Raw genomic sequence first — 24,866 nt, forward strand, 5'->3', positions numbered from 1 at the left:
TGCAGTAAAAATGCTGATTTACACCATCACAACACACATTTCTCCAAAGAAGTGGCTAAATTTCTTTTGTTAGTAAAATACCGCATTCTCTTGGTTTGCCTACATTTCTCAGAAATTATTGGTAAGTAGCCCCAGTTTGCTGGAAACCTAGCCATGAAGAACAGACAAATTACAAGACAGAATGTTCCTCAGTGTTGAGACCTGCTTCACAGGCCGGGCTCTTCATAAAAGCTGTTAAGAGCTTGACCCCTTCGAGATGCCTCTTGAAGTAATGTCCATGTGCTTCCAAAGCATAAGGAAGCCTGTATGTTATTGTCTAGGGTGAGAAGTCCTTACAACACTTTCACTCACTGCTTTGCAAACTGCTGCATTTCCTCCCACCTTAATTTAATTCCTTCTCTTCCCTAGTGCCCTATTCAATTCCTCAACTGACATGTCTGATCCCTGTAATAATATTCAAGTCCCCAAGAAAGTATAAGGCTGGGATTTTACTCTCTTTCTCTAAGCAGAACTAAGTTAGGAAGGTAAATCTTCTGCCAAGAAGTCAGTAAAACTGACACGTGACTATTATGTCATCTGGGCTGATCCACAGCTCTGAACCCACACACGCCCCTCTGTGTGGAAGGGTCCAGTTTGCCAGGGGATGACAAGGCGGGGAGCTAATCAGACAGATGTCTGGTGTTGTAAGTCTAGCTCCCAGATGACAACAGAGGAAGTGGCAATGCCAAGGTTGAGATGCGGATATGGAGCACTTTCTGGACTGAGCGGACATACACGTCCTCTGAAAACATAGGTACGCAAAGGCCCCAAGCAATAGGCAAGTGCCCTCACTCGTCTGCATTTGCAATTCAAAGGCCAGACCTTGTACTTCCTTTTGGTACTAGCCCCAAGGTCATCACCAGTGGCTCCGCATACCTTATGCTGTGCTGGCAACGTCTTCACCTCTCACACTGATCCTCGGGGGTCGCCTCAGCGATAACATATGACCAAATTAGAATGGGGCTGGAGTAGGGGAGAGTGGCCAGGATTGCGTGATTTGAATAAAGGGCTGCATTGTGCTCTGCTGCCCCCAGAAACAGCCCGGATTAGAATCAACATTAAAACCAGATTAAAGGGGCTTCCCTGGTGGCGCAGTGGCTAAGAATCTGCCTGCCGGTGCAGGGGACACAGGTTCGATCCCTGGTCCGGGAAGATCCCACATGCCGCGGACCAACTAAGCCCGTGCGTGCGCCACGACTACTGAGCCTGCGCTCTGGAGCCTGTGAGCCACAACTACTGAGCCCACGTGCTGCAATACTGAAGCCTGCGTGCCTAGAGCCCGTGCTCCGCGATGAGAGGAGCCACCGCAATGAGAAGCCCGCTCGCCGCAACTAGAGAAAGCCCGCGTGCAGCAACGAAGACCCAACGCAGCCAAAAATAAATAAGTAAATAAATTTAATTTTAAAAAACAAATTAGAGTTGAGTTAGATTTAAAACAAGATAACTTTGACACCTCCCATCGGGAAGATTCAATTGATCAAATTTTGTAATAAAATGCCTTCCTTTTGGGATTATCAGCATACATTCAATCCAACTCAGAAACTATATTTTTCCCTTTTAAATATTACATATCGTGGGGGGTTTTTTTGTTTCTTTTTGTTTTGTTTTTGTACAGAGGCAATTGATTTTTATTTTCTCCCCTCGACTATGCCCAAATCAACAGGTTTATTACTTATTTCCTGGGAGCAAGGGGGAAAGTTTTTGTCAGTCATAACCAAAAACAAACAACCATTTGTTGAATTGTTTAATTCAACTAGAACGAGAAGCATCTTGCTCTGGGGTGGATTTTTAAATTTCAAGCTATCGTAATTATAAAACAAATGCATTTGTTTTAAAAGACACACCAACCATTTCACCCAGGTAAACAAGAGAAACTGAAAATATCCTTTTTACACATTCTCCTAGTTTATGCATAGACTAGAAAAGAGTGAAAGGCTTTCCTGATTTTTCAATTCCAAGAGGAATCCGTCCAAACCGTTTCTATTATTAGCACACAAAATGGTAGCTAAAGAAGTTACTGTGGTTAACAACTGAATAATTCATAGTCTCGGAAGAATTCAGTCGCTTTGTCTTCTCCAGTTCCTCTTTAGAACTGGATCCCCAAACATATTTCTTATCCTGAGTTGTTATAAAGGCAACCATATACAAATTCTTCTCAGCACTTAAAAATTGGCCACACTAAGCACTGAGAACTACAGCAAGACATTAAGCTGGAGACTTAACAGGAACTCTTATAACCAGTTCATGAAACTCTTAAGATTACACATACATTGTCAGAAATTAGAGTCACAGGTTCCAGTCTGTGTCCCATGGATATCACTGGGCTATAACATCACTGAAATTTAAACTGCCTTTACGCAGTCTTCCAAATAAAATATGTAAACACAGTAAATATGACCTACAAATAATTTTAAACACATTTCAACACCCTCTAATCTAAATTCAAATTATTTTCTATGAAGTGAGGCACTGAGAATCTCAAGTCTAGAAAAAGAAAAAAAAAAAAAAACGCTTCAATTAGTGAGTGAAAGAGGTTAATAATGTTGACAGGATGAACATTTCTGCTGTTCACCATGAGAACAGAGGTCAAGCCCGCCACCAGTCTTCATCTAAAATTCCCAGAAACGGTCAACTTTATTTTGTCTTCAGAAGAGAGATGTTAAGAATTAGAAAATATGTGGGGATTTTAACCTTTGACTTTATTTTCCAAAAACGTTTTTCCAAAAACAAGCGATCTTTGCCAAATAAAGCACAGACCTGAGAAACAAAACGGCTGGATTTTTTTTTCCTGGTTTAAGTTTCATCCCCGTCTAAATTCTCAATGTGGGAATTCCCTGGCGGTCCAGTGATTAGGACTCCGTGCTTTCACTGCCAAGGAACCCGGTTCGATCCCTGGTTGGGGAGCTAAGATCCCGCAAGCCGCATGGCGCGGCCAAAAGTTTAAAATATATATATTACATTTTATATATATAAATTCTCCATGTAACTAGTTTAAAACCTCAGGACCCCTGGAGAAGCCATCATTCCCCAGAGCCCACAGTTTACCTTCTCCTGTATCCAAGGTTTTTTAATGTTAAGATTCCTAAAGGAAATCTTTCTATAAAGCGCGACTCACTTCTTAAACGGAGTTTGCCTAATGTAGCTGTCAACAAAAAAGTGAACTTTTTTTCTGATAATGCAATGTTATCATTTGTGAACACTAGTCTACTGGGATCCATTAAAATTCCAATTAGGAACTAGCTTTTATTGAGCGTTTACTCAGTGCTAGGCACTGGTGCTAAGTGCTTTACTTGCCTTCTCTCATTTAATGCTAAGAGGTGGCATATATCTAATTAGCATATACCTAATAATAATAAAGTAATATATACCTAATATTACCTACCACTACCACCAAGGAAATTAGCATATACCTAACAAGTGACTACTTCAGGTTAGTTCAAGCCCAAGGCTCAAGCTCTTAGCCACTGTACTACTATACTACTTCTCAAGAACAAAGGTTCCCTGACCGGGAATCAGACCCAGACCAAGGCAGAGAAAGTTACAAATTCTGGCCACTAGACCACACAGCATGTGTTGGGTTGCCTGATCCCACACCAACAAGGCCCTGATGGTTATGTTTGGCAGTCTGCTTTTTATAGTTTTTGTCTCCTGCTGATTTCATTGCTTCCATGTTACACATAGATACAGACTCATTCTGCCATCGCCAGCAAGTCTAATCTAGAGCAACTTCTCTCTTCTCCCTTTATCACAACTTTCTATTTAAATGCTGTTTTCCAGTTTACAAAGCGCTTCCACATTCCTTATCTCATTTATTCTAATTTGCTATTTCTAACCAGTTTGGGGATGAGCAACCAGATTACCCATAATTCCAACAGGCTTCAATCAATAAAAGTAATTAGGCTCTGAGTGAGGGTCTGAGGCAGTCTCCTAGGAATAAAAGTGCACAAGTCTAAGGACAAAGATGGGGCATCTCTTTTGCAGCCCAGAGCTTCCCCGACCATTCAGTCATTCCAGCAATCATTCACTTAATAAACATTTACTGAGCACCTGCTATGTGCCACGTTCTGTACTGATTGCTGGCGTTATATGATCAAGTTCTGGTTCCTGCCTTTGAGAAGCTCCAAGGCTAGTAGAGACGGAAGTGTGTCCACAGATTACCATGGTGAGAGCGGGCAGGTAGCTGGTAGCTGGGCACAAGGGATTATGGGAAAATGGATGCTAATTGCCCAATCCAGCAGAGAAGATTTCCTAGACAATCCGAGGCTGAGGAGGTTCTCAGCTTGGTGGCAGACACTAGAGGTTGCTAGATGGCTGAACTCTAGGTAAACCAGGGAAATAGTTCTCGACTCTGGCTGCACATTAGAATCACTTGGGGAGCTTTCAAAACCAAATAATAACTTCAGAAAACTTTGGGGCAGCACTTACTCAAGCCAAACATATACACACCCTATGGCCCAGCAGTTCCATTCCTATGTATAAACCCAGCAGAAATGCGCACCAGAAGACATGCGCAGGGATATTCATAGTAGCATTGTTCATAGCAACTCCAAACTGGAAACAACCCAGATGTCCATCAACAGGTGAATGGATAAACAAAATAGGGGACATCCACGTGGTGGAATACTACTAGCAATAAAAAAGAAAGAATGACATGGGGAACTCGTACAAAGATTACCCTGAGTGAGAGACATCTTATACAAACAGATACGTACTATATGATTCCACTCATATAAAGTACAAGACAGAAAAAAAGGAATCTATTGTCTTAGAAGTCAGGGCAGTGGTGCCCACTGGTGAGGGGTAGTGACTGGGAAGGGGCACAAGGCGGGTGGCTTTTGAATGCTGATGATGGTGTGTTTCTTAATCGGTGTGCTGACTATACAGATGTGTTCAATTTGGAAGGATTCATCAAACTCTACTTAGGATTTGTGCAGTTTCCTGAATTCATGCTATATGGCAATATAAAATTCGTTTAAACATTAAAAAAAAGAGCAAGAAATACCAAGGCCTGGGTCTCACTGCAGACCAATTAACCCAAAAGCTCAGTGTGGGGAGACCCCAACATTTGTATTTTTTAAAAACACCCCAGGTGGCTCTAACGTGCAGCCATGTGTGCAAACCAAGGTTAGGCGTTCCTGTATTTATCAATAGCTCCTCTGGGGGGACAGCCTGGCACGTAGCAAAGGGAACAAGTTCTGAAGTAAGGCACATCAACGATTACATTCTGGCTCCATTTGGCATTTGTCTGGATCGTCCCCAAACCTCAGTATAATGGGAACAACATCCCCTCCCTCCCAGGATCGTTGTGAGGATGAAATAAAATAATATACTTAAAGCACCTAGCACAGTACCTAGAACACAGTAGGTGCCTGAGAAATGGTAGGTACTCAACTCCTTTTCCTCCTTCGTGTCTAAGTTCCAGTGATGACCAGATTGCTGTTAACGAACAAAACTCACGCTCTCCAGTTTCTCCTCCTGAATGAGTTTCTTTGTGAAGACTGAAGTAATATTATACTTGGGCTAGTGATGTCAAACGAATGTCGGACATTTCTGGGCCCTGGTCACTCACTCTGTTCAGCACCTGCTACCCCCGAAGGTGAACGGAGGGGCGGCAGACTGTAGGTAAATACAAACCACAGACCCTCCTTTGGAAAGCTTTGGCCCTGTCCTCACTCCTAAGAACAGCGCCAGCCATGTGAGTTGGCAAAAAGAATAGAAAAAATTAATAGCTTGGAAGACACACCACCCATGAAATGTGCCAAATGAAACACTTTTGTATAAAAGGTCATGTTTTCGTAAAAACAAACAAACAAAACAGAATCCTGGGCTGAGAGCAGGAGATTCAGGTGAGAGTTTTGATGATACCACCCGTCAGCTGTATGACTTTGCTTCACTAAACTTTTCTGTTTCTCTGGCCAATGAAAGTAATGCCATCTCTCCTACTGCCTTTACAAGGGCACAGTGAGTTTCAGATAAGATAAATAGAAAGCTTTGCAAAAATTGAAGCAGCAAAGAAAGGCAAGACTGGAAATTTACTTTTTTCCAAACTCCAATCACCAACCACCAACCTCCCTCCCCAAGACTGAGAACTCTCTGATATTAACTGCTCCAAGTGCACGCAGAGACTCCACCAGCCTGAAGCTCGCTTATGTAAGAAGAGACTGCAGCACTGCTTGGCATGTAGCATAATACTTTGCTTAAGAGAAATCCTTGGAAATGCCTCAGCTGAAGTACAAGGGCAAGCCCAGGCCTTACGTTGTGGAGACAGGCGCTCTCAGTCACGGAACACCAGAACTGTGGCTCGAGCAAATGATGTCATCCGAGCTCCTCTTACCATAGTCAATGTCAAAAATTAAGACAGGAAGTTCAAGGACAAATTGTGGGGTTCCCAGGCAAATATAAGTTAGAAAAGCAGTTTGGACCTTAGAATCTTGCCTTAAAAGTCGTCTCCTATTCTGTAATGGTTTTTGGTTTATGTGAAGCTTTTCTTGACAAAAATATACATAGTTGCATAGAAAAATATATTCCCTTAGGACTCTATTTTTACTCCCACTACGCATTAAGAAAAGGAAAAAAAATCATGTGAGTCACCCCTAGATCCAAAAACAATATCAAACCAAAAATAAAAATATAAGATTCTCGAAGAGACAGAGATAAACTTAAGGGCTCTCCACTCTAGAGCTAAGAAACGAAATCGCTCACATACCTGTTGGGTTCCTAAATGACTGGAAAATGAAAACTCGAAATTAACCACAGGCACGTTGAACACCTTGGAGATACAGGACTTTCCCCATCCACAGACCATTCCTGCGACAGACCTGTGTACTCAACACCGAAAATATCCCCAAATGTACAGATGCCCGGGGTTGGGGGGTGGGGGGTGGGGGGAAGTCAAGTTAGTATCAAAAAAATAGTACTGTTGACTCCCGCCCTGGTTCCGGGGGAAAGAAGGAATCCGGTCTGATGCGAAGCTCGCGGCCAGAGCCGGACAACTCGCCCCTAAGTTTGGCGCGTCCCAGCTCTCCGCCCGCGGCCCCCGCCCCCGCTCCCCGCACCCCGGAGCTCAGAGCCCCGCGAGGCCCTGGCGGAGGACGGACCCCGCGGCCACGGCCCGGGGAGGAAGGGCGGCTCCTCTCCAACTGGGGTCCTTCGCCCCCACCCCAGGCCCTCGCGCGCTTCCCTTCCCCTGACCCCCTCGCCCCGGGGCAGGTCACCTGGCTCGGCCGCTGCCCGCTGGTCCTCCGGTTGCTCGCTCGGTCCAGCCGCGCCGCCGCCGCCTCCGGGAAGCCGCTCGCCCTCCCGAGTCACGGGGCCGACGAGCGGGCGGCCGAGCCCGTGCCAAGGCTGCGGGAACCGTTCCACCCGGCCGGAGCTGGGACCCTGCCCCGAGCGCGGCCGCCACCAGGGCGAAACTGGAGAGCTGGGCTCGGCTCGCCGGGGCGGGGAGGGGCGGCTGCAACTTTGCTCCTGGACGCGGGCGAGGAGGGGGCGCCCGTCTCCAAACTCCGTGCAGCGCCCGCAACCTCTCCAGTCCGGGGATTTTTTTTTTAATGTCCCTCCCCCTTTTTTTAATATAAAGGGAAGCCAGATTCTTGCCCTCAAGTTCTGGTTTCCAGAGCGGCGGGGCCGCTGGGAGGGCGGGAAGCTGGGTGCGGGAGACGCGCCCCGCTGGGTGCGCTGGCGGCGAGCCGGTCGAGGGCGCGAGGGGCGGCGGCGGGCGGGCAGCGGCTGCCCTGGGAAGCCGCCTTCGCGGCCGCTCCGGACCCTGCTCTCAGTACCTCGCTGGCCCCCTCCAGCCCGGAGCCCAGAGCCCGGGAGGGAGAGCGGCCTGGAGGGACCGGGCCAGCGGCGTGGAAGCAGTGACCCGGACCTGGATCGCCGAAGTAGGAACTGGAAGTGACAGCGGCGCAGGGTAGAGCAGCAGCCGCCGCCGCCGCCGCCGCCCGGGTAGCCGTGGCAGCAGCAGAAACCGCGGAGCGGCGGCGGCGGCCACACTGCGCATGCTGCTGCCGCCCGGTTCGGCCCCGAGCCCCGGGCTGCCGCCGCCTGGCCTGCAGCGGGCCTCTGCCAGAGCCTCGGGTGGGAATCCCGGCCTCACAGAGCAGCCCTGCCTGGTGGCCCGCTTCCTCCTCCAGCCCCCGACGCAGCTCGGACCCCCCAAGCTCTATGGTGAGCCGCTGAGACACCCCAGCAAGGAAGCGCTCTCCAGCGGCCCTCCACATCCCTCCTTTCCCCCAGCTGTCCTGGCTGCCCTTCCCGGACTCTCGGATAACAGGCCCCACATCAGATCGTCTCTTTGATAGAGAATGAAAAGGTTCGTGATAGATGGGAAATATTTCCGACCTTACTTGAAGTCCAATTTTTACAGAAATACAATGCAGTCGGTAGATTAGGATGGCCAGAGTCATGGGTGTCATTTGATGTAACTCACGGCAATTCCAGTAGGAGTGTCAGACTGGCTCAACAGAAAGAAAAAAAAAAAAAAAGACCAACAACTTACAAAATCCTCTTCAGTCTTCCCACTAGCTCAAATTGAGCGGCTAAATATACAAAGCTTTCCCCAGCGGAAACTGATGGAAACGGGCCAGTTAAAAACAGTGTCCAACAGTGAGACATTACCAATCACTACTCCAGTCTCTTCGTTTTACAGATGAGTCAACCGAGGCCGAGGGAAGGGGACTGGGACTTCTCCGAAAGAAGGTGGCACGTGCAGGGTCTGAAGGAAGGTCTGCTGCTACCCACTGCAGCTACTGCTTGGTTGGCTGGCCTTCTGCCTCACTCCAGGCACTTGGCTCCAGGGAGGCTTTGCTCTCCTAGAGCCGGAGCTCTCTTACGGGAGATTTTGCCTTGACTCATGATCAGAGCAGCCCCTGGGAAATGGCAGATCGTCCATCCCACAGGCCCCACTTTGGGGAGAGCGCCCCTGCTGTTCCAGTGACAAGGCAGATGGGGTGACTCACGGAGACAGGAGGCAGTGAGCAGGTGGGGGCAGAGAAAAAGCCATACTGATACCAGCTGATGAGAGAGAAAGAGAGAAGGAGGGAGAAAGAGAGACAGAAGCACTAACTGAGCCTCATATACATTCAACGATATCCTTCATGAACAAAACATCTTTTTTACAAAGTAGGGTTGGCCCAGGAGCAGAATAGGAGATGGTAGGGTATCCCTGGCAATGTGCGGGTCATAAGGGTGGCAGGTGACAAAGCAGAAGTACCTGTTGAGGATGAGGCAGGGAGAAAGGCTGGCCGAAAGGAAAACCAGAGGACTAGAGCTGAGACAGACCAGTCCTTCCTGGGGCTGTAGCCAGGACCATGCAGTCAGAGAGGTAGCACCCTGGCCACTCTCAAATGATTGCAAGAACTGTATCTGTCCCTGATTCCCGCCAAGTTCAAAGGCAGAACAAAGACAAAACTAGCATTGCTAGGACAGTGTTGTCAAGGGGCTTCCTGGTTACATTAGCGACACTCTACCTAGATATGAGGATTCTTCCATATGTTCTGGAAGATTTTCTCTTGAGGCCTGAGTGTCCTCCCTGCCCTCTCCATTCTGTAAATAAATAAGAAAGATGTATTTGGCTTGCAGAAAAGGAAATACAAATGAACTATAAAGGCATGAGAGATATCCAAACTCACTAGGAGTCATGAAAGTCAAATTATAGCAATAAATGAAATACCATTTTCACCCAAAGTTTTAGCAAACATTGAAGATAAATAATATCCAGGGCCACCAGGGACATGAAGAAGAAGGCACTTTCTACACTATTGGTAAGAGTATAACTTCAGCATCTTTGTAGAGGAATTTGAGAGTATCAAATTTTCACACAGTAATTCCATTTCTATGACGAAAGATGCGTCAAGAATAATGACAGATGCGCACAATTCTCTATGTGCATATACAACGTGATCCATTGGTATTTATCCCAGGAATGCAAGATTGATTTAACAGATGAAAATTAATCAGTGTAATACAACATATCAGTATAATAAAGGACAAAATCAGTGGTCATCTTAACAGATGCAGAAAAAGCATTTGACAAAATCTGGCACCCTTTCGTGATAAAAACACTCAAAACCTAGGAATAGAAGGGAACACCTTCAACCTGATAAAGAGCACTGAAAACCCACAACTGTCATGATACTTAATGGTGAAAGATTGAAAGCTTCCCCCTAAGGTCAAAAACAAGACTAGGGTGTCCACTCTCATCACTTCCATTCAACACTGTATAGAAGGTTTCAGCCAGGCATATTAGTCAAGAAATGAAATAAAAGGCATCCAGATTGGAAAGGAAGAAGCAAAAGTATCTCTGTGCACAGATGACATGATCTTGTACAAGAAAACCACACGGAATCCAATAGACTATTAGAACTAATGAACAAGTTAAAGTTGAAGGACACAAGATCAATATACAAAAATCAACTGTATTTCTATGCACTTGCAATGAACAACCCAAATATGAAATTAAGAAAAATATTCTATTTGTAGTAGTATCAAAAGGAATAAAATACTTTGGAATAAATTGGACCAAGGAGGTATAAGGCGTGTACACTGAAAATTACAAAACATTGTTGAATGAAATTTTAAAGACCTAAATCAACGGAAAGACATCCTGTGTTTATGGATCAGAAGACTTAATATTGTTCAGATGGCAATATTCCCCAAAGTAATATACAGACTGAACACCATCCTTATTAAAATTCCAGCTGGCTTTTTTGCAGAAATGGACAGACTTATCCTAAAATCTATATGGGCACACAAGGGATCCAGAATAGCCAAAATTATTTTGAAAATGAAGAACAACGTTGGAGGGCTCACGCTTTCTTATTTGAAAACTTACTACACAGCTACATTAAGCAATTCAGTGGGGGAAAGAATAGTCTTTTCAACAAATGGTGTTGAGACAACTGGATATCCACATGTAAAAGAATGAATTTGGACACCTATCTCACACCATACACAAAAACTAACTCAAAATGGATCAAAGAACTAAATGTAAGAGCGAAAACTTGAACACTCTTAGACGAAAACGTAGGAGTAAATCTTCATGACCTTGCACCAGGCAATGGTTTCTTAGCTATGTTACCCAAAACACAAGCAACAAAAGAAAAAAATATGAATTTAACTTCATCAAAATTTTAAAACTTCATGTTTCAAAAGATACTATTATCAAAATACCAATGGCATTTTTCACAGAACTAGAACAAATAATTTTAAAATTTGTGTGGAAACACAAAAGACCCCAAATAGCCCAAAAAATCTTGAGAAAGAAGAACAGAGCTGGAGGAATTATGCTCCCTGACTTCCGACTACACTGCAAAGCTACAGTAATCAAAAGAGTATGGTACTAGCACAAAAACAGACGCATTGATCAACAGAATAGAGAGCCCAGAAATAAACCCACACACTTATGGTCAATTAATCAATGACAAAGGCAGCAAGAATATACAATGGAGAAAAGACAGTCTCTTCAATAAGTGGTGCTGGGAAAACTGGACAGCGACTTGTAAAAGAATGAAATTAGCACATTCTCTAACACCATACACAAAAATAAACTCAAAATGGATTAAAGGTTGGATACTATAACACGCCTAGAGGAAAACATAGGCAGAACACTCTTGGACATAAATCACAGCAATATTTTTTTGGAGCCATCTCCTAAAGCAAAGGAAATAAAAACAAAAATAAACAAATGGGACCTAATCAAACTTAAAAGCTTTTGTACAGCAAAGGAAACCATTGACAAAAAGAAAAGACAACCTACTGAATGGGAGAAAATATTTGCAAATGATATGACCAATAAGGAGTTAATATCCAACATATATAAACAGCTCATACAACTCAACATCGAAAAAACAGACAACCAAATTAAAAAATAGGCAGAAGACCTGAATAGACATTTTTCCAAAGAGGAAATGCAGATGGCCAACAGGCACACGAAAAGATGCTCAACATCGTGCTAATCATCAGGGAAATGCAAATCAAAACCACAATGAGATATCACCCCACACCTGTCAGAATGGCTATCACGAAAAAGAACACAGATAGCAAATGTTGGGGAGGATGTGGAGAAAAGGGAACCCTCCTACACTGTTGGTGGGAATATAAATTGGTGCAGGGCTTCCCTGATGGTGCAGTGGTTAAGAATCTGCCTGCCAATGCAGGGGACACGGGTTCGAGCCCTGGTCTGGGAAGATCCCACATGCCGCGGAGCAACTAAGCCCGTGCGCCACAACTACTGAGCCTGCGTGCCACAACTACTGAAGTCCACGTGCCCTAGAGCCTGTGCTCCACAACAAGAGAAGCCACCACAGTGAGAAACCCGTGCACCACAACAAAGAGTAGCCCCCGCTCGCCGCAAGTAAAGCCCGTGTGCAGCAACAAAGACCCAATGCAGCCAATAAATAAATTTAAAATAAATAAACAAATAAATAAACAAATAAACAAATAAATAAATTGGTGCAGTCACTGTGGAAAACAGTATGGAGGTTTCTCAAAAATAGAGTTTTGTAGAAATGTAGAAAATGTAGAAAACTTTATATATTAGGTTTGTAGATTAGGTTTGTAGGTTTGTATATTAGGTGTATGTTAGGTTTGTAGGTTTGTAGATTAGGTTTGTAGGTTTGTAGAAATGTAGAAAACAGTATGGAGGTTTCTCTAAAAATAGAACTACCATGTGACCCAGCAATTCCACTCCTGGGTATATAACCAAAAAAAGCAAAAACACGAATTCGAAAAGATACATGCACCCCAATGTTCATAGCAGCATTGTTTACAATTGCCAAGGTATGGAAGCAACCTAAGTGTCCATCAACAGATGAATGGATAAAGAATATGTGATATATTATACACACACACACACATACACACACACACACACAATGGAATACCACTCAGCCATAAAAAAGATGAAAATCTTGCCATTTGCAGCAACATGGATGGACTTGGCATTATGCTAAGTGAAATAAGTCAGACAGAGAAAGACAAATACTGTATGATATCACTTATATGTGGAATCTAAAAAATACAACAAACTAGTGAATAAAACCCCAAAAAAGCAGACTCACAGATACAGAGAACAAACTAGTGGTTGCCTGTGGGGAGAGGGACGGTGGGAGGGGCAATATAGGGGTAGAGGGGAAAAAAAGGGGTTATTATGGGATTATATGAAATCATGTGTGTGAAACTTTTGAAAATTGTAAAGCACTATAGAATTTAAAGGATTTTTCATTCAATAAAAAATAATTTTAAAAAATTAAATTAAATTTAAAAAAAAGAAAAAGAGGAAATATTAGAAAAAAAACAGAGAGAGAGAGAGAAACTATCAAAGTCTGGGAGATGCTTCAGAGATACCTTTGTCTCCCAGGTGTCTCAGCAGACTTCCCTGACCAGTTGCTAGCTGTGTGATCCCCTAGAGACCCTAGGACACTGTAGCCATATGAGAACACAAAGATGGAGGTCACTTGCAGAGGCCAACTGGCCACCCAGAGGGTCAGAAGGCAGCAGTTCTTTCATGTGGTCACTGTGCCCCACAGCCAACACTCAAATTGTCAGCGTTCTGCTGCATCTCCAGCTTCATTTTTCTACATTTCCAAGTTGACCATTTCAAGCTGCCACTCTTTTTTTATATAAATAATAGTGTGTTCTTGGCAATAATCAAGCCCTGCTCTTCTTGCTTTTCATACATTAACAGTTTTATAGCATCAACAAAAAAGTATTCAGCATGCCCTATACTAGGCACTGTCTGAGAGATACTCTATCTAAAGTGACAAGATACGGAAACAATCTAAATGCCCATCAATGGGTGAATGGATAAAAAAAGATGTGGCATATACACACAATGGACTGTTATTCAGCCATGAGAAAGGAGGATATTCTGCCGTTTGCGACAACAGGGATAGACCTGGAGCACATTATGCTAAGTGAGATAAGTCAGACAGAGAAAGAAAAATACTGTATGGTCTCATTATATGTGGAATCTAAAAAAGTCAAACATAAAAAAACGGAGCGTCAAATGGTGGTTACCAAGGGGTGGGGGTAAGGTATGAAAAGTGACGCTGTTTAAGGGTACCAACTTGCAACGAGTAGCAAATATGCCGTAGTGCTCTAATGCCCACTGTAGTGAACACAGAGAACAATATTATACTATACTTAGGTGATGTGAGCTACAACGGCAGTCATATTACAATATATAAATCTATCAAAGTAACACAGCGTACACCTTAAATTTACACCATGTTGTATGTCAAATATATTCAATTTTAAAGTAATTAAATTTTTTAAGTTTGCAAATATTTATGTTGAGGTCTGTCTCCCTAGCTACTTGGGAGCTTGAGATCGGATGGTCAGTATTCTTGGCTGCTTGGGTACACCCCAGCTTGGCTTTCAGTCTCATTCCTTATGTGCTGATTTCATTAGGCTTCCCTCAGGGTTCTAGGAGTGCCTCGGTATGGCTGCTATACACCCCTTACAGACATAATTTTGCTTTTTTTTTTTTTTACAGGCATAATTTTGTGTACAACACTACCTAGTAATAACAGTGTGAGCAGCTATTATGCGTGTCTTATGTGCAGTGACATATGAAGTGTGTCTTAACTGCATTATTTTATTTGATCTTTAAAACAATCCTATGCAGTAGATATTACTAATGTCTCCATTACACAGATGAGGAAACTGGAGCAGAAAGAGGCCAAGTAACTTTTCCCAGAGTCACACAGTCAGAGCCAAGACTCTGACACAAGTCTGTCAAACTAGAGAAGGTATGCGCTTAACCATGCCAGATATTGCCTCCTTACAATATTCATCTGATGCTCAGGCCAGCCTGAATTATCAAAAAGAAATCAAAATATGCCTGGTGCCTTTCATGTAAGAAATGAAAATCATGTTATACTTTTTTAGAAAGATTTGTATCCAAAGTGGCTAAAAATTAATGGAGTAAGCATTAGTTATCAGAAGAATCCACTTATGTGAAATGACTCATTCTCCAACAATGCCAGACCCAGGAGGTGTTCCTTTTTTTTTTTTTAATTTATTTATTTATTTATTTTTGACTGCTTTGGGTCTTCATTGCTGTGCACGGGCTTTCTCTAGTTGCAGCGAGCGGGGGCTACTCTTCGTTGCAGTGCGCGGGCTTCTCATTGCGATGGCTTCTCTTGTTGCGGAGCACGGGCTTCAGTAGTTGTGGCTCATGGGCTCAGTAGTTGTGGCTCGCGGGCTCTAGAGCGCAGACTCAGTAGTTGTGGCACACGGGCTTAGTTTCTCCACGGCATGTGGGATCTTCCTGGACCAGGGCTCAAACCCGTGTCCCTTGCATTGGCAGGTGGATTCTTAACCACTGCACCACCTGGGAAGTCCCCCAGGAGGTGTTTCTGTATCATCTAGTATTCTTAGAACCACAAAGAAGCTCGGTATACCTTCTGGCAGCTTCAGAGTGCATAAATCACTGGCAACCTCACCATGTTTTTATTTATCAAATAAAAAAGAAAATACCATGATCTGCTCATAGCAGACATGATTCCATAAGGGATATAGAGTAGGTTACACCTACCTCAAAAGCCATACACACTCATGTGCTCACGCGCACACACACACACACACACACACACACACACACACACACAGTGCTAAAATTTGGCAATAGGGAAATCTGGAATAAAATATTCAGAGACAAGCATAGCTTGATGCTATGGCTAACTTTAGGAAAAATTCTGAAGGAAGCAAAGTTTATCTGGGGCAAAGGTACTTGTACTACTACTACTAATAGCTAACACTTGGAGAAGACTTACTACGTACCACGCACTCTTCCGGGACACAAATTCATTGAAATCTCACACCAATCCTATGAGACAGGAGCTGCTATTCTTCCCATTTTACAGGTGGGGAGACTGAGGCAGAGAGGCATAGTAAAGTAACATGCCGAACGTCATAAACTTACTAGTGGGAGAAAACTGAGATTTGAACCTGAGCAGTCTAATGTCCGAATCCAGGCTCAAACCACTACTAATACTTCTCCACAAGTAATACTACTAATGCACATCTACACTTCTTATGTCCTTGATCCTGTGCTGAGCACTCTACATACATTACTTCACAGATCTTTGGAGGTTGGAGGTCTTAGCTCTAAATTATTATGCAGTATCTCATTTGATCCTTACCACAACCCCCGTAAGGTAGCTATTATTGTGTCCATTTTACAGATAGAAACACTGAGGCACAGAGACATTAAATAATTTGACACATAGGCAAAAGTATCACCTCCTTTTCAGCAACACCCCCTATACTTACTGTAAGGATCCACATAACATAAAAGAATGCAACGTAATTTAATTTACAATTTCTACCTCAGGGCCAGGTTCTTTCAAGGCCTCTGTTCTAAAGTGTTAGTGGGAAAAAGTGACAATAAGCTTTCCAGTCTTCCCAACTCAGGGGGATTACAGTAACCCTCTGCAGCAGCCAGTGGCCTGCTTTGGGCTCCACTTAAGTAGGGACTCACACCATACAAGCTCTGGCACCGGAAGCCTGCTTTCAGGGCTTGGGTGCTGTTTTTTAAAGGTAACATATTTTGGTTTTGTTTTTTGTTTTGTTTTTAATTGAAGTATAGTTGCTTTACAATGTTGTGTTAATTTCTGCTGTACAGCAAAGTGATTCAGTTATACATATACATACATTCTTTTTTATATTCTTTTCCATTTGGTTTATCACAGGATATGGAATATAGTTCTCTGTGCTATACAGCAGGATGAAAGGTACCATATTTTGCTCTGTTTTTCTTTTTCTTTTCTTTTGTTTTTTGGTGGCATGCAGGATCTTAGTTCCCTGACCAAGGATCGAACCCTTTCTCCCTGCAGGGGAAGTGCAGAGTCTCAACAACTGGACCACCAGGGAAGTCCAGAAGGTACATATTTTGAATTTTTATTTTGTTTTGTTTTGGAATTGGTTTCTGGAAAGGACAAACTAGCAAGCCACGACTGGGGACCACCGATCTTAACCATGGTTTCCATAAAATGCTTCCTCTGTTTCACAGTGAAAATAAACCAAGTACTTTTACTACAACACCATCTTCATTAGCAGAGTGAAAAACGATGACCACGAGGAAGGCAACCTGGGTGGGCTTACCTCCACTTGAAGGGCTGCACATCCTTTCAGGAAGTCATTGATGTTGTTGGTGCAGTCAGCTTCAGTTTGGGGCTCCAGACAGTACTAGGGAAACACAGTCAAATGTCACTTGGAGACTGTCATCACATGCGGGTCACATCATTGCATCATTCACTGATAAGTAGATAAGGTAGGCTTTTTAAGGCGGGGCCAACGTTGCTGTCAGTCCAGGAAGAGAAATTAACCACTGAAGGAAGCGATGCAAAAATCTAAACGGTCGGTCTTGTTTCAAATGTCACCAAACCCTCAGTCCCAAGCCGTCTCTACTTACAAACTTTTTCTCATGCTTTCTGCCAAAGCGTAGTGATAGCAAATTAGAGAGACCCTGAAAGTTTTTTGATCCTGGTTCCTGCTTTCAACCTATTACCACCCTCCGTCCTCCTCATGATAATTTATTAAAAAGTATATTTTCCCCTTCACTGTTCTCTACATTTGATCACATTTCTCAACATTTTCCCACCATTTTATCACTGTTTTTCAAGTTTGAGAAATTATAAGCAAAAGAACTGTACTCAACATCACATTCCCTGCTGACCTTAAGAAAATAATAGTAGGGCTCCACCTTTAAACTTACTTAAAGTGCCCACTGTTTTAATCACATCCTCCTGACCATGGGTTTCCAACATTCACAATTTTGGATTTTTAAAAGAGAGTAAGGTTAGTTTCACTTTGAACACACACGTTGCATTTGAAACGTATATTTGGTTTCCATTGTTTTAACAGAACGTGTTGTAACATTTTGGATTATTTCTCCAGGTTGCTAAATAGCCTTTCTTTCTTTCAATGGATATTTTATTTCTTGGTGAAGAAAATCTACACTGAATTTAGTCATACCGTCAATAGGCACCATCTGTATCTGTTATTAATCATCCCGTTTTTCCTCAGACTCATATGTACCCCAAGTTCAAAACATGTCCTCAGTACACAAGGAGGTATAACATGCATCTCTATGACAGAGCAAGCTCCTTGTCCCTGGCACCAGCGGTGTAACAGGTTTTTACTGTACTAATCTTCGGTGGCCAATTACTAAAGGATAACATTTCATTTTCCAACTACAAAAACAGAAAGAAAGTCGAAGTCTTAGAAAGAGATTAAAGTAGGAGCGTCCCGTGACCCAGGCAATCGAAAATCTCCAGAGTGACATTATTGCTGCTCTCTGGTGGTAAGCAACCCCAAAGATACTGCAAATTTCCCTTACCTTTTCTATAGAGCCAGGCCTAAGTCTGTTGATCAGTTTGCATAGCACTACCCCATTTTTCAGCGAGGACTTCAAGAACTCCTCCGGATCACAGATGGTCTTTTTGGGGGAATCTAATACTCCCAAAGATATAAGCCATGTCACGATGCGTTCTTCTGGATTCATTACTGAGGACTGTACACTCCGAACAGCTCTCTGGGGCAGCTGCAAGGACTAAGCCACATCCGCGATTGCATCTGCTGTTGTCTTCCTTTTTATGAGTTCTCTTCTCGTGCTTGCAGCGCAAAGCTCTAAAAGAACTTTTCTTAGACAACGGTGGAAGCCACTCCAATTATGGGATTTGAAAACCACAGAGCTCACACTCAAAGATGTGGAAATAGAATGAATGGGGGGGAAAAAAGTCCTGGATAACACTGGGTTTCTTTTTCAAAATCTGCAAAACAAATTCATTGGGATTAAAAAAGAAGAAGAAGAAATACATACACACACACACACACACACACACACACAAAAAAAAAAAAAACCAACGGGTGCAAGAAGCTGTAAAGGAAGGAAGTGAGGAGGATGCCGGGGAGGGAGGAGAGAGAAGGAAGTGAGCGCTCTGGGAAAACGGAGGTGAGCCAGCACTTCAGGGGACCTTAGAAATGAGATACTCATGGGCCAGTCTGGGAAAAAGCTGTCAATATATAGTCTAGCCCCAGTGAAAATCTGGTTTCTGACAAGAGGAAGATGCCAACTGGCTCTTAGGTCAGACAGATCTGAGCCTCGTGGGGAGCTGTGCTGGCAAAACAGGGCTCAAAGAAGGTAGGCTGGGAAATTCTTCCAAGAAATGGCCACATGTCCTCATACTGTCTCACCGAGATGATATGTCACAATCATGCCTTGCAAAACATGTTGAGTTGCACGGTGACAACATGCCAAGCAGAGGAAGATTGTGCCTGCTGTCAGCCATCACTGTGTATAAGCACAAGCTAGAAGAATGGCATTTTACTTTGCAGCCAAAAAGCTATGTTGAGGGAAATAGACTAAGGATAACATCTGACATCCTGTTTACTTGCATTCTTGAGTGATTCTTTTTCTGGACCTGGTTCCACTACACAATCCAGCTGCAGTACCCTTAGCAAAGGCTCAGACACAGTCACATCAACGGGTAAAAAGCACTTGAAAACAGAGCTTTTGAGAACAAAAGAACACTTGTCCTCTGTCTACACTACAGTCTGGAAAGTTGATGTTTCCCCAACAAGAAACACTGCCTTAAAAATACTGCTCTGGGAAAAAACTGGTCTATAACAAGAGATCTGAACTATTCTTAAACATCTTCATAACCAGTTGAAATAGTCATATTATTGGGAAATGTATGATAAGGCCGACAGTATAGCCTCATCTGGGCAAATGCATGGTACCCAGCATCACCACCCTCTCCTAGCGCATGGGATCCTGCTAAGCTTCAGAATCTTTTCAACACAGTTTTAGGCATCTACTACCGAATAACCAGCTTAGATAATCCTGCTGCCTGTTTTCAAGGCTTCCCCTTCTTACCCTGTAGTAACACTTACCAGACTTTACTATTATCACTTATCGATCTGTCTCCTCCACCAGAATGTACCCTCCCCTAGAGGAGGGGTCTTGTCTGCCTTAATGAACACTGTCCCCAGCAGAGTGCCTGGTACACGGTAGATGTTTTAATGGCTTAAAACCAACATGTTTTCCTTGTTAATGATTTTTATACTTTTACTGAGATATAATTGACATAGTGAATTGCACATATTTAAGATGTATGATTTAATGAATTTTGACATATGTATACATCCCGTGATACAATCACACACACACAGACAATTCAGATAAATCTTTCCATCATCCCCAAAAAGTGTTCTTGTGCCCTTTCAACCCCATCTTCCCTCCCTTCCCCCAAAATCCCAGACAACGAACAATCCCCTTTCAATCCCTATAGATTAGTTTGCATTTTCTAGAACCTTATATAAATGGATGCATACAGTATGGAACTTTCTTTTGTCTGGCTTCTTGCACTTAACATCATCACTTTGAGATTCATTCATGTTGTTGTGTCTATCAATAGTTCTACAAGAAAGATTTGACCTCCAAATATTTGGTTTGATATAATTATATTTATGAACAAAATAAGTATAGTCAATCAGAAGTTATAATTGACTTTTGACCCATGACCAAATGTATGTAATGGAAATAAAACCAAAATCCATGTGTTGATCAATAAAATTCTTAAATCTGACCTGCTTAAACATATTTTGATATGCCATTTGGCCAGTTTTCATGACTGCTCATCAAAATTGTACTCTATAGACAAACAAATCTGGCAGTATTATTGAGGTATCACTTATATTTTTTGGTGAAGAACAAAACCTGAGTAATTTCAGGAACCCAGTCCAAAATAGCCTTGAGCCCACTGGGGACATCAGGGTGAAAATCTGCCTCATTTTAGACACTGGCTATAGCAAATTACTGTAAATAATAATCAGAAAGGCAACTCCACCTCCTCAAGGCAGAAGAAACAGTTCTACTAGTATAAAGATTGGAAGTTAGGGTTGGTATGGTCAAATGTCAAGAAAGCAAGGCATTCCAGGACAGTAGCAAGCATACGGGTGAAATGACTAACCATGGAACACAGGGAAATGGAAAGGAGTTGATGAACTGGGGGAACAGAGTTGGGGGTTGAAAGACTGGAGATCACAGTGGCACAAAGCACAGGCTTTACACAAGGGTGTGAAAAAGTAAAGTAAAATAAAACAAAATAAAATACTATGCAAAAGTTACCTTGTCAAGATTGGAAGAAGAGAATGGCAGAAGTAAAGGTGGAATAAATGTATCCTGGACTTGCATGAAATTGCATCCGTGGCTCATTTAATTCAATAAGAAGCCTAAGTTTTCTCTTCCATTGTATGAATATGTCTATCCATTTTGATGAGCAGCATTACCTGCTCTCCTTCTGCTATACAGAAATCTACCAAACGTTTTATCTAAGCACACAACATAATACCAAATATGAAATCGATTTCATAGTAACCTTAAAAGGCAGACATTGAACTTTCTGAAAAGATGTTTTAAGTTCAAGTTTTATGAACTGGACTGTAATTTTGAATTTCTATAATCTTGGTATTGTATTCCAGTAATATTGCCCAGATTGGTTAAAAGGTGACCAGTATGGGGACTTCCCTGGTGGCGCAGTGGTTAAGAATCCGCCTGCCAATGCAGGGGACACGGGTTCGATCCCTGGTCCAGGAAGATCCCACATGCCGTGGAGCAACTCAGCCCGTGAGCCACAACTACTGCGCCCACACACCACAACTACTGAAGCCCACGCGCCTGGAGCCTGTGCTCCGCAACAAGAGAAGCCACCACAGTGAGAAGCCTGCGCACTGCAACAAAGAGTAGCTCCCACTCGCCGCAACTAGAGAAAGCCCACGTGCAGCAACGAAGAGCCAGCGCAGACAAAATTAAAAAAAAAAAAAGGTGACGAGTATGTGCTCTATTTTGCAAACTGTATTTTTTGCAGATTTTTTCAAGTTAAAATTATACATAGCTATCACCCAAAATAAAGTGGAACATAAATTATGAGCATATTTTTTAAAAAGAGCAAAGGTCTGTGGTTCTACTTCAGATCCTTAGTACCACACACCCTGGGCCACTGAACCTCCCTCCTCATTGGCTTTCCCACCTCCATCCTCTCATCCTAATGAACTCTCTGGCAGAGCACAGTTTGGTTGATTTTCCAAAGCGCCTGTTTAATAGTGTAATATTCCTGCTCAAAAACTAAGGCTCTCCACCACCTAAAACCATGATTTACAAACGACAACGTACAAAAACAATCACCTCTTGCGAGGGAGGGAGGAGAAAGGCATGACAGTGGAACCTGAGCCAAAATCGCTAATATTATATTAAAAATAAAAAGACCTACAGGAAATAAGGCAAATGTTAACATTTGTTAAAAGTGATTTCTGGGTACACTGGAACCTATTATATTACTTTCTTTACTTTTCTGTATTTGGAATATTCATAATTGATTTTTAAAAATTTTAAATCTCCTGGGGCACTTGTTAAAAAGATTTGGGGGCTCAGTTCTCTAATACCCTAGTTCAGAAGATACACAATGAGAGAAAGGAATCTATATTATTAAAGTATCCCCTTGATTCTGAGGCAGGTGGACCAAGGTCACACTTGGAGGAACAAGTTGGTTTATAACCTTACACTCCACCAAAATTTCTGCCAACACCTGGGTCATTTCAATATTCACAAGAACAACAATACAACATCAGGACCACTCAGTTTCTTGACCTCCTGTACCTGTAATTGATATAGTACCTCTCAGCCCCTCTCTATGCTGTGAAAATGGATCTGGGGCCTTTCAATATATTTTCCCTTGCCAGCTGGTGCGATATGAAGTTTTATCAGTAGATGGTGGTGGAAAGACCTGGCAGGAAGAAGGGGTTTTAATTGCTATGTCCTGTGTGCTCCCCCCATGGGCTCCTGCCGAGACCACCCCTTTTCCTAGTGCTTGCCTTCTACGCACTGGCTTCCTCAATGCACAGCGGAGAGCAGCTTCCCCTGGCACCACCCTTGGGTGGCTCTGTAGCAAAGTGTCTCTGCTGAGACACCTCCCCTGTGAACGGGAAACATCTTAGAGAGGCACATTTTCAGCAAGTTCCAGAGGGTGGATGTCCAGCAAGTTCCACTGACTCAGCACCACAGGCGACTCCTCTAACAAGGCTTGGATATCAGCTGTACACGGAAGGAGGGGTTATCACCGCTCTATGGGTAGTGACTATTATATATTGTTTTTATATTGTCAGCTATTGTATATTATAACTGGTATTCCTAGAGTTCCCTTTAATTCTTACTAGCCAATCTCTTATTATCCAATCCCCTATTATTGTTAATAATTCTTGATGTTAAACTTTTCCTCTTAAAAATCCCCCTGTGGTTTCTCTGTCCTGATTGGACCCAGACTAACAGGCGTCATCATCTTCGGTGAACACACCTCCACTTTAGCCAATCACTTGCAAGGTCACACCCTGTACTTTGTCATCGCATAAACTTCTCTGCCTCCTGAATCATGAATTCAAACACTACATTTTCTAACCACAAGCTACTGTCTTTCCAGCTTGTTTATTCAGTTACTCCCACTACGATTAATCCCCAGCGTCATAGGGATCCTCAAAGCATGGTTTTCCAAGATGATTATACAAATTTGCATTCCCACGAAGCACGGTATGATTTCCCATTGCTCCATGTCATAGCTAACACTCCATATTATAGACTTTTAAATTTTTTATTTTATTTTCGTGGGTGTGAAATTTACTTTTGTATGATTGCTATTAAGGTTGAGCATTTTTTCTTTCTTCTTTTCTTTTTTTTTGGCCGCTCCGCACAGCTTGTGGGATCCTAGTTCCCCGACCAGAAGCACAGAGCCCTAACCACTGGACCGGCAGGGAATTCCCGAGCATTTTTTCATATGTTGATTGGCCACACATATTTCCTCTTCTGTGAAATCTTTGCTCATTTCTATTGCTCACTTTTTACTAGGTTGTTTGTCTTTTTGTTATTGATTCATAAAATTTGTCATACCAGGAATCCCCTGGCCGCCCAGTGGTTGGGACTCCATGCTTTCACTGCGGAGGTGGGTGTGTGTGAGGGGGTCCATGTTTGTTCCCCAGTAGGGGACCTAAGATCCCACAAGTCACAGGGTGCAGCCAAAAAAAAAAAGTTTGTCATACCCTATGGATACTAAACCAATGTCAGTTATTTGTGTTTGCAAATATCTTCTTGTACTCCTGTCTTTCATTCTATAGTATATTTTAGGAAACAGAGGTTCTTGATTTTTTTAAATAAGATACTTTAGCTCACCCTCATGTAAAACAAATGCAGAATTTGGCAGTCCAAGGCTAGCATGCAGCTTCCTAGGCATCAGAGACCCAGGGTTCTACTCTCTAGTTACTTCACCATTTTTAGCTTCCCACCTCATAGTTCAAAATGACTCTTTGCATGAACTTGGATTAGGCAATGGTTTCTTAGATATCACGCCAAGGCCACAAGCAACAAAAGAAAAGAATAGATAAATTGGTCTTTATCAACACTAGAAATTTTTGTGCTTCAAAGGACACCATCAAGAAAGTGAAAAGACAACTCACATAATGGGAGAAAATATTTGCAAACCATATATCTGACTAGGGACTTATATCCAGAATATATAAAGAACTCATAACTCAATAACAAAAAGACATCTAAAAATGGAAAAATTATCTGAATAGACATTTCTCCAAAGAAGATATACAAATAGCTAATACGCACAAGAAAGGATGCTCAACATCATTAGCGTTTCCAGAAATGCAAATCAAAACCACAATGAGATTCCAGTTCACACCCATTAGGATGGCTATGATCAAAAAGACAGACAATAGCAAGTGTTGATGAGGATGTGGAGAAATTGGAGCCCTCATACACTGCT

General features: G+C 42.8%; 1 protein-coding gene across 5 annotated transcripts in view; it reads right to left on the reverse strand.

Moving 5' to 3' along the window:
- ARHGEF6 (Rac/Cdc42 guanine nucleotide exchange factor 6) overlaps positions 1-18,617 on the reverse strand; it is a 103,827-nt gene extending 85,210 nt beyond the window's left edge. For 2 of the 5 annotated variants that reach the window (XM_068532543.1, XM_068532541.1), the window contains exons 1-2: positions 18,386-18,565; positions 17,149-17,232 (exon numbers count right to left, since the gene is read on the reverse strand). In XM_068532543.1, coding sequence (XP_068388644.1) covers positions 17,149-17,232; positions 18,386-18,550 — 249 coding nt within the window. In that variant the 5' untranslated portion in view covers positions 18,551-18,565. Of the gene's footprint in view, positions 1-7,253; positions 7,980-8,382; positions 8,465-17,148; positions 17,233-18,385 lie in introns of those variants that run through there. The other 3 variants (XM_068532542.1, XM_068532545.1, XM_068532544.1) reach the window with 3 other exon arrangements.
- Between the last annotated feature and the right edge of the window lie 6,249 nt (positions 18,618-24,866).

This window comes from Eschrichtius robustus, chromosome X (genome assembly GCF_028021215.1).
Source record: "Eschrichtius robustus isolate mEscRob2 chromosome X, mEscRob2.pri, whole genome shotgun sequence".
Lineage (NCBI taxonomy): Eukaryota > Metazoa > Chordata > Mammalia > Artiodactyla > Eschrichtiidae > Eschrichtius > Eschrichtius robustus.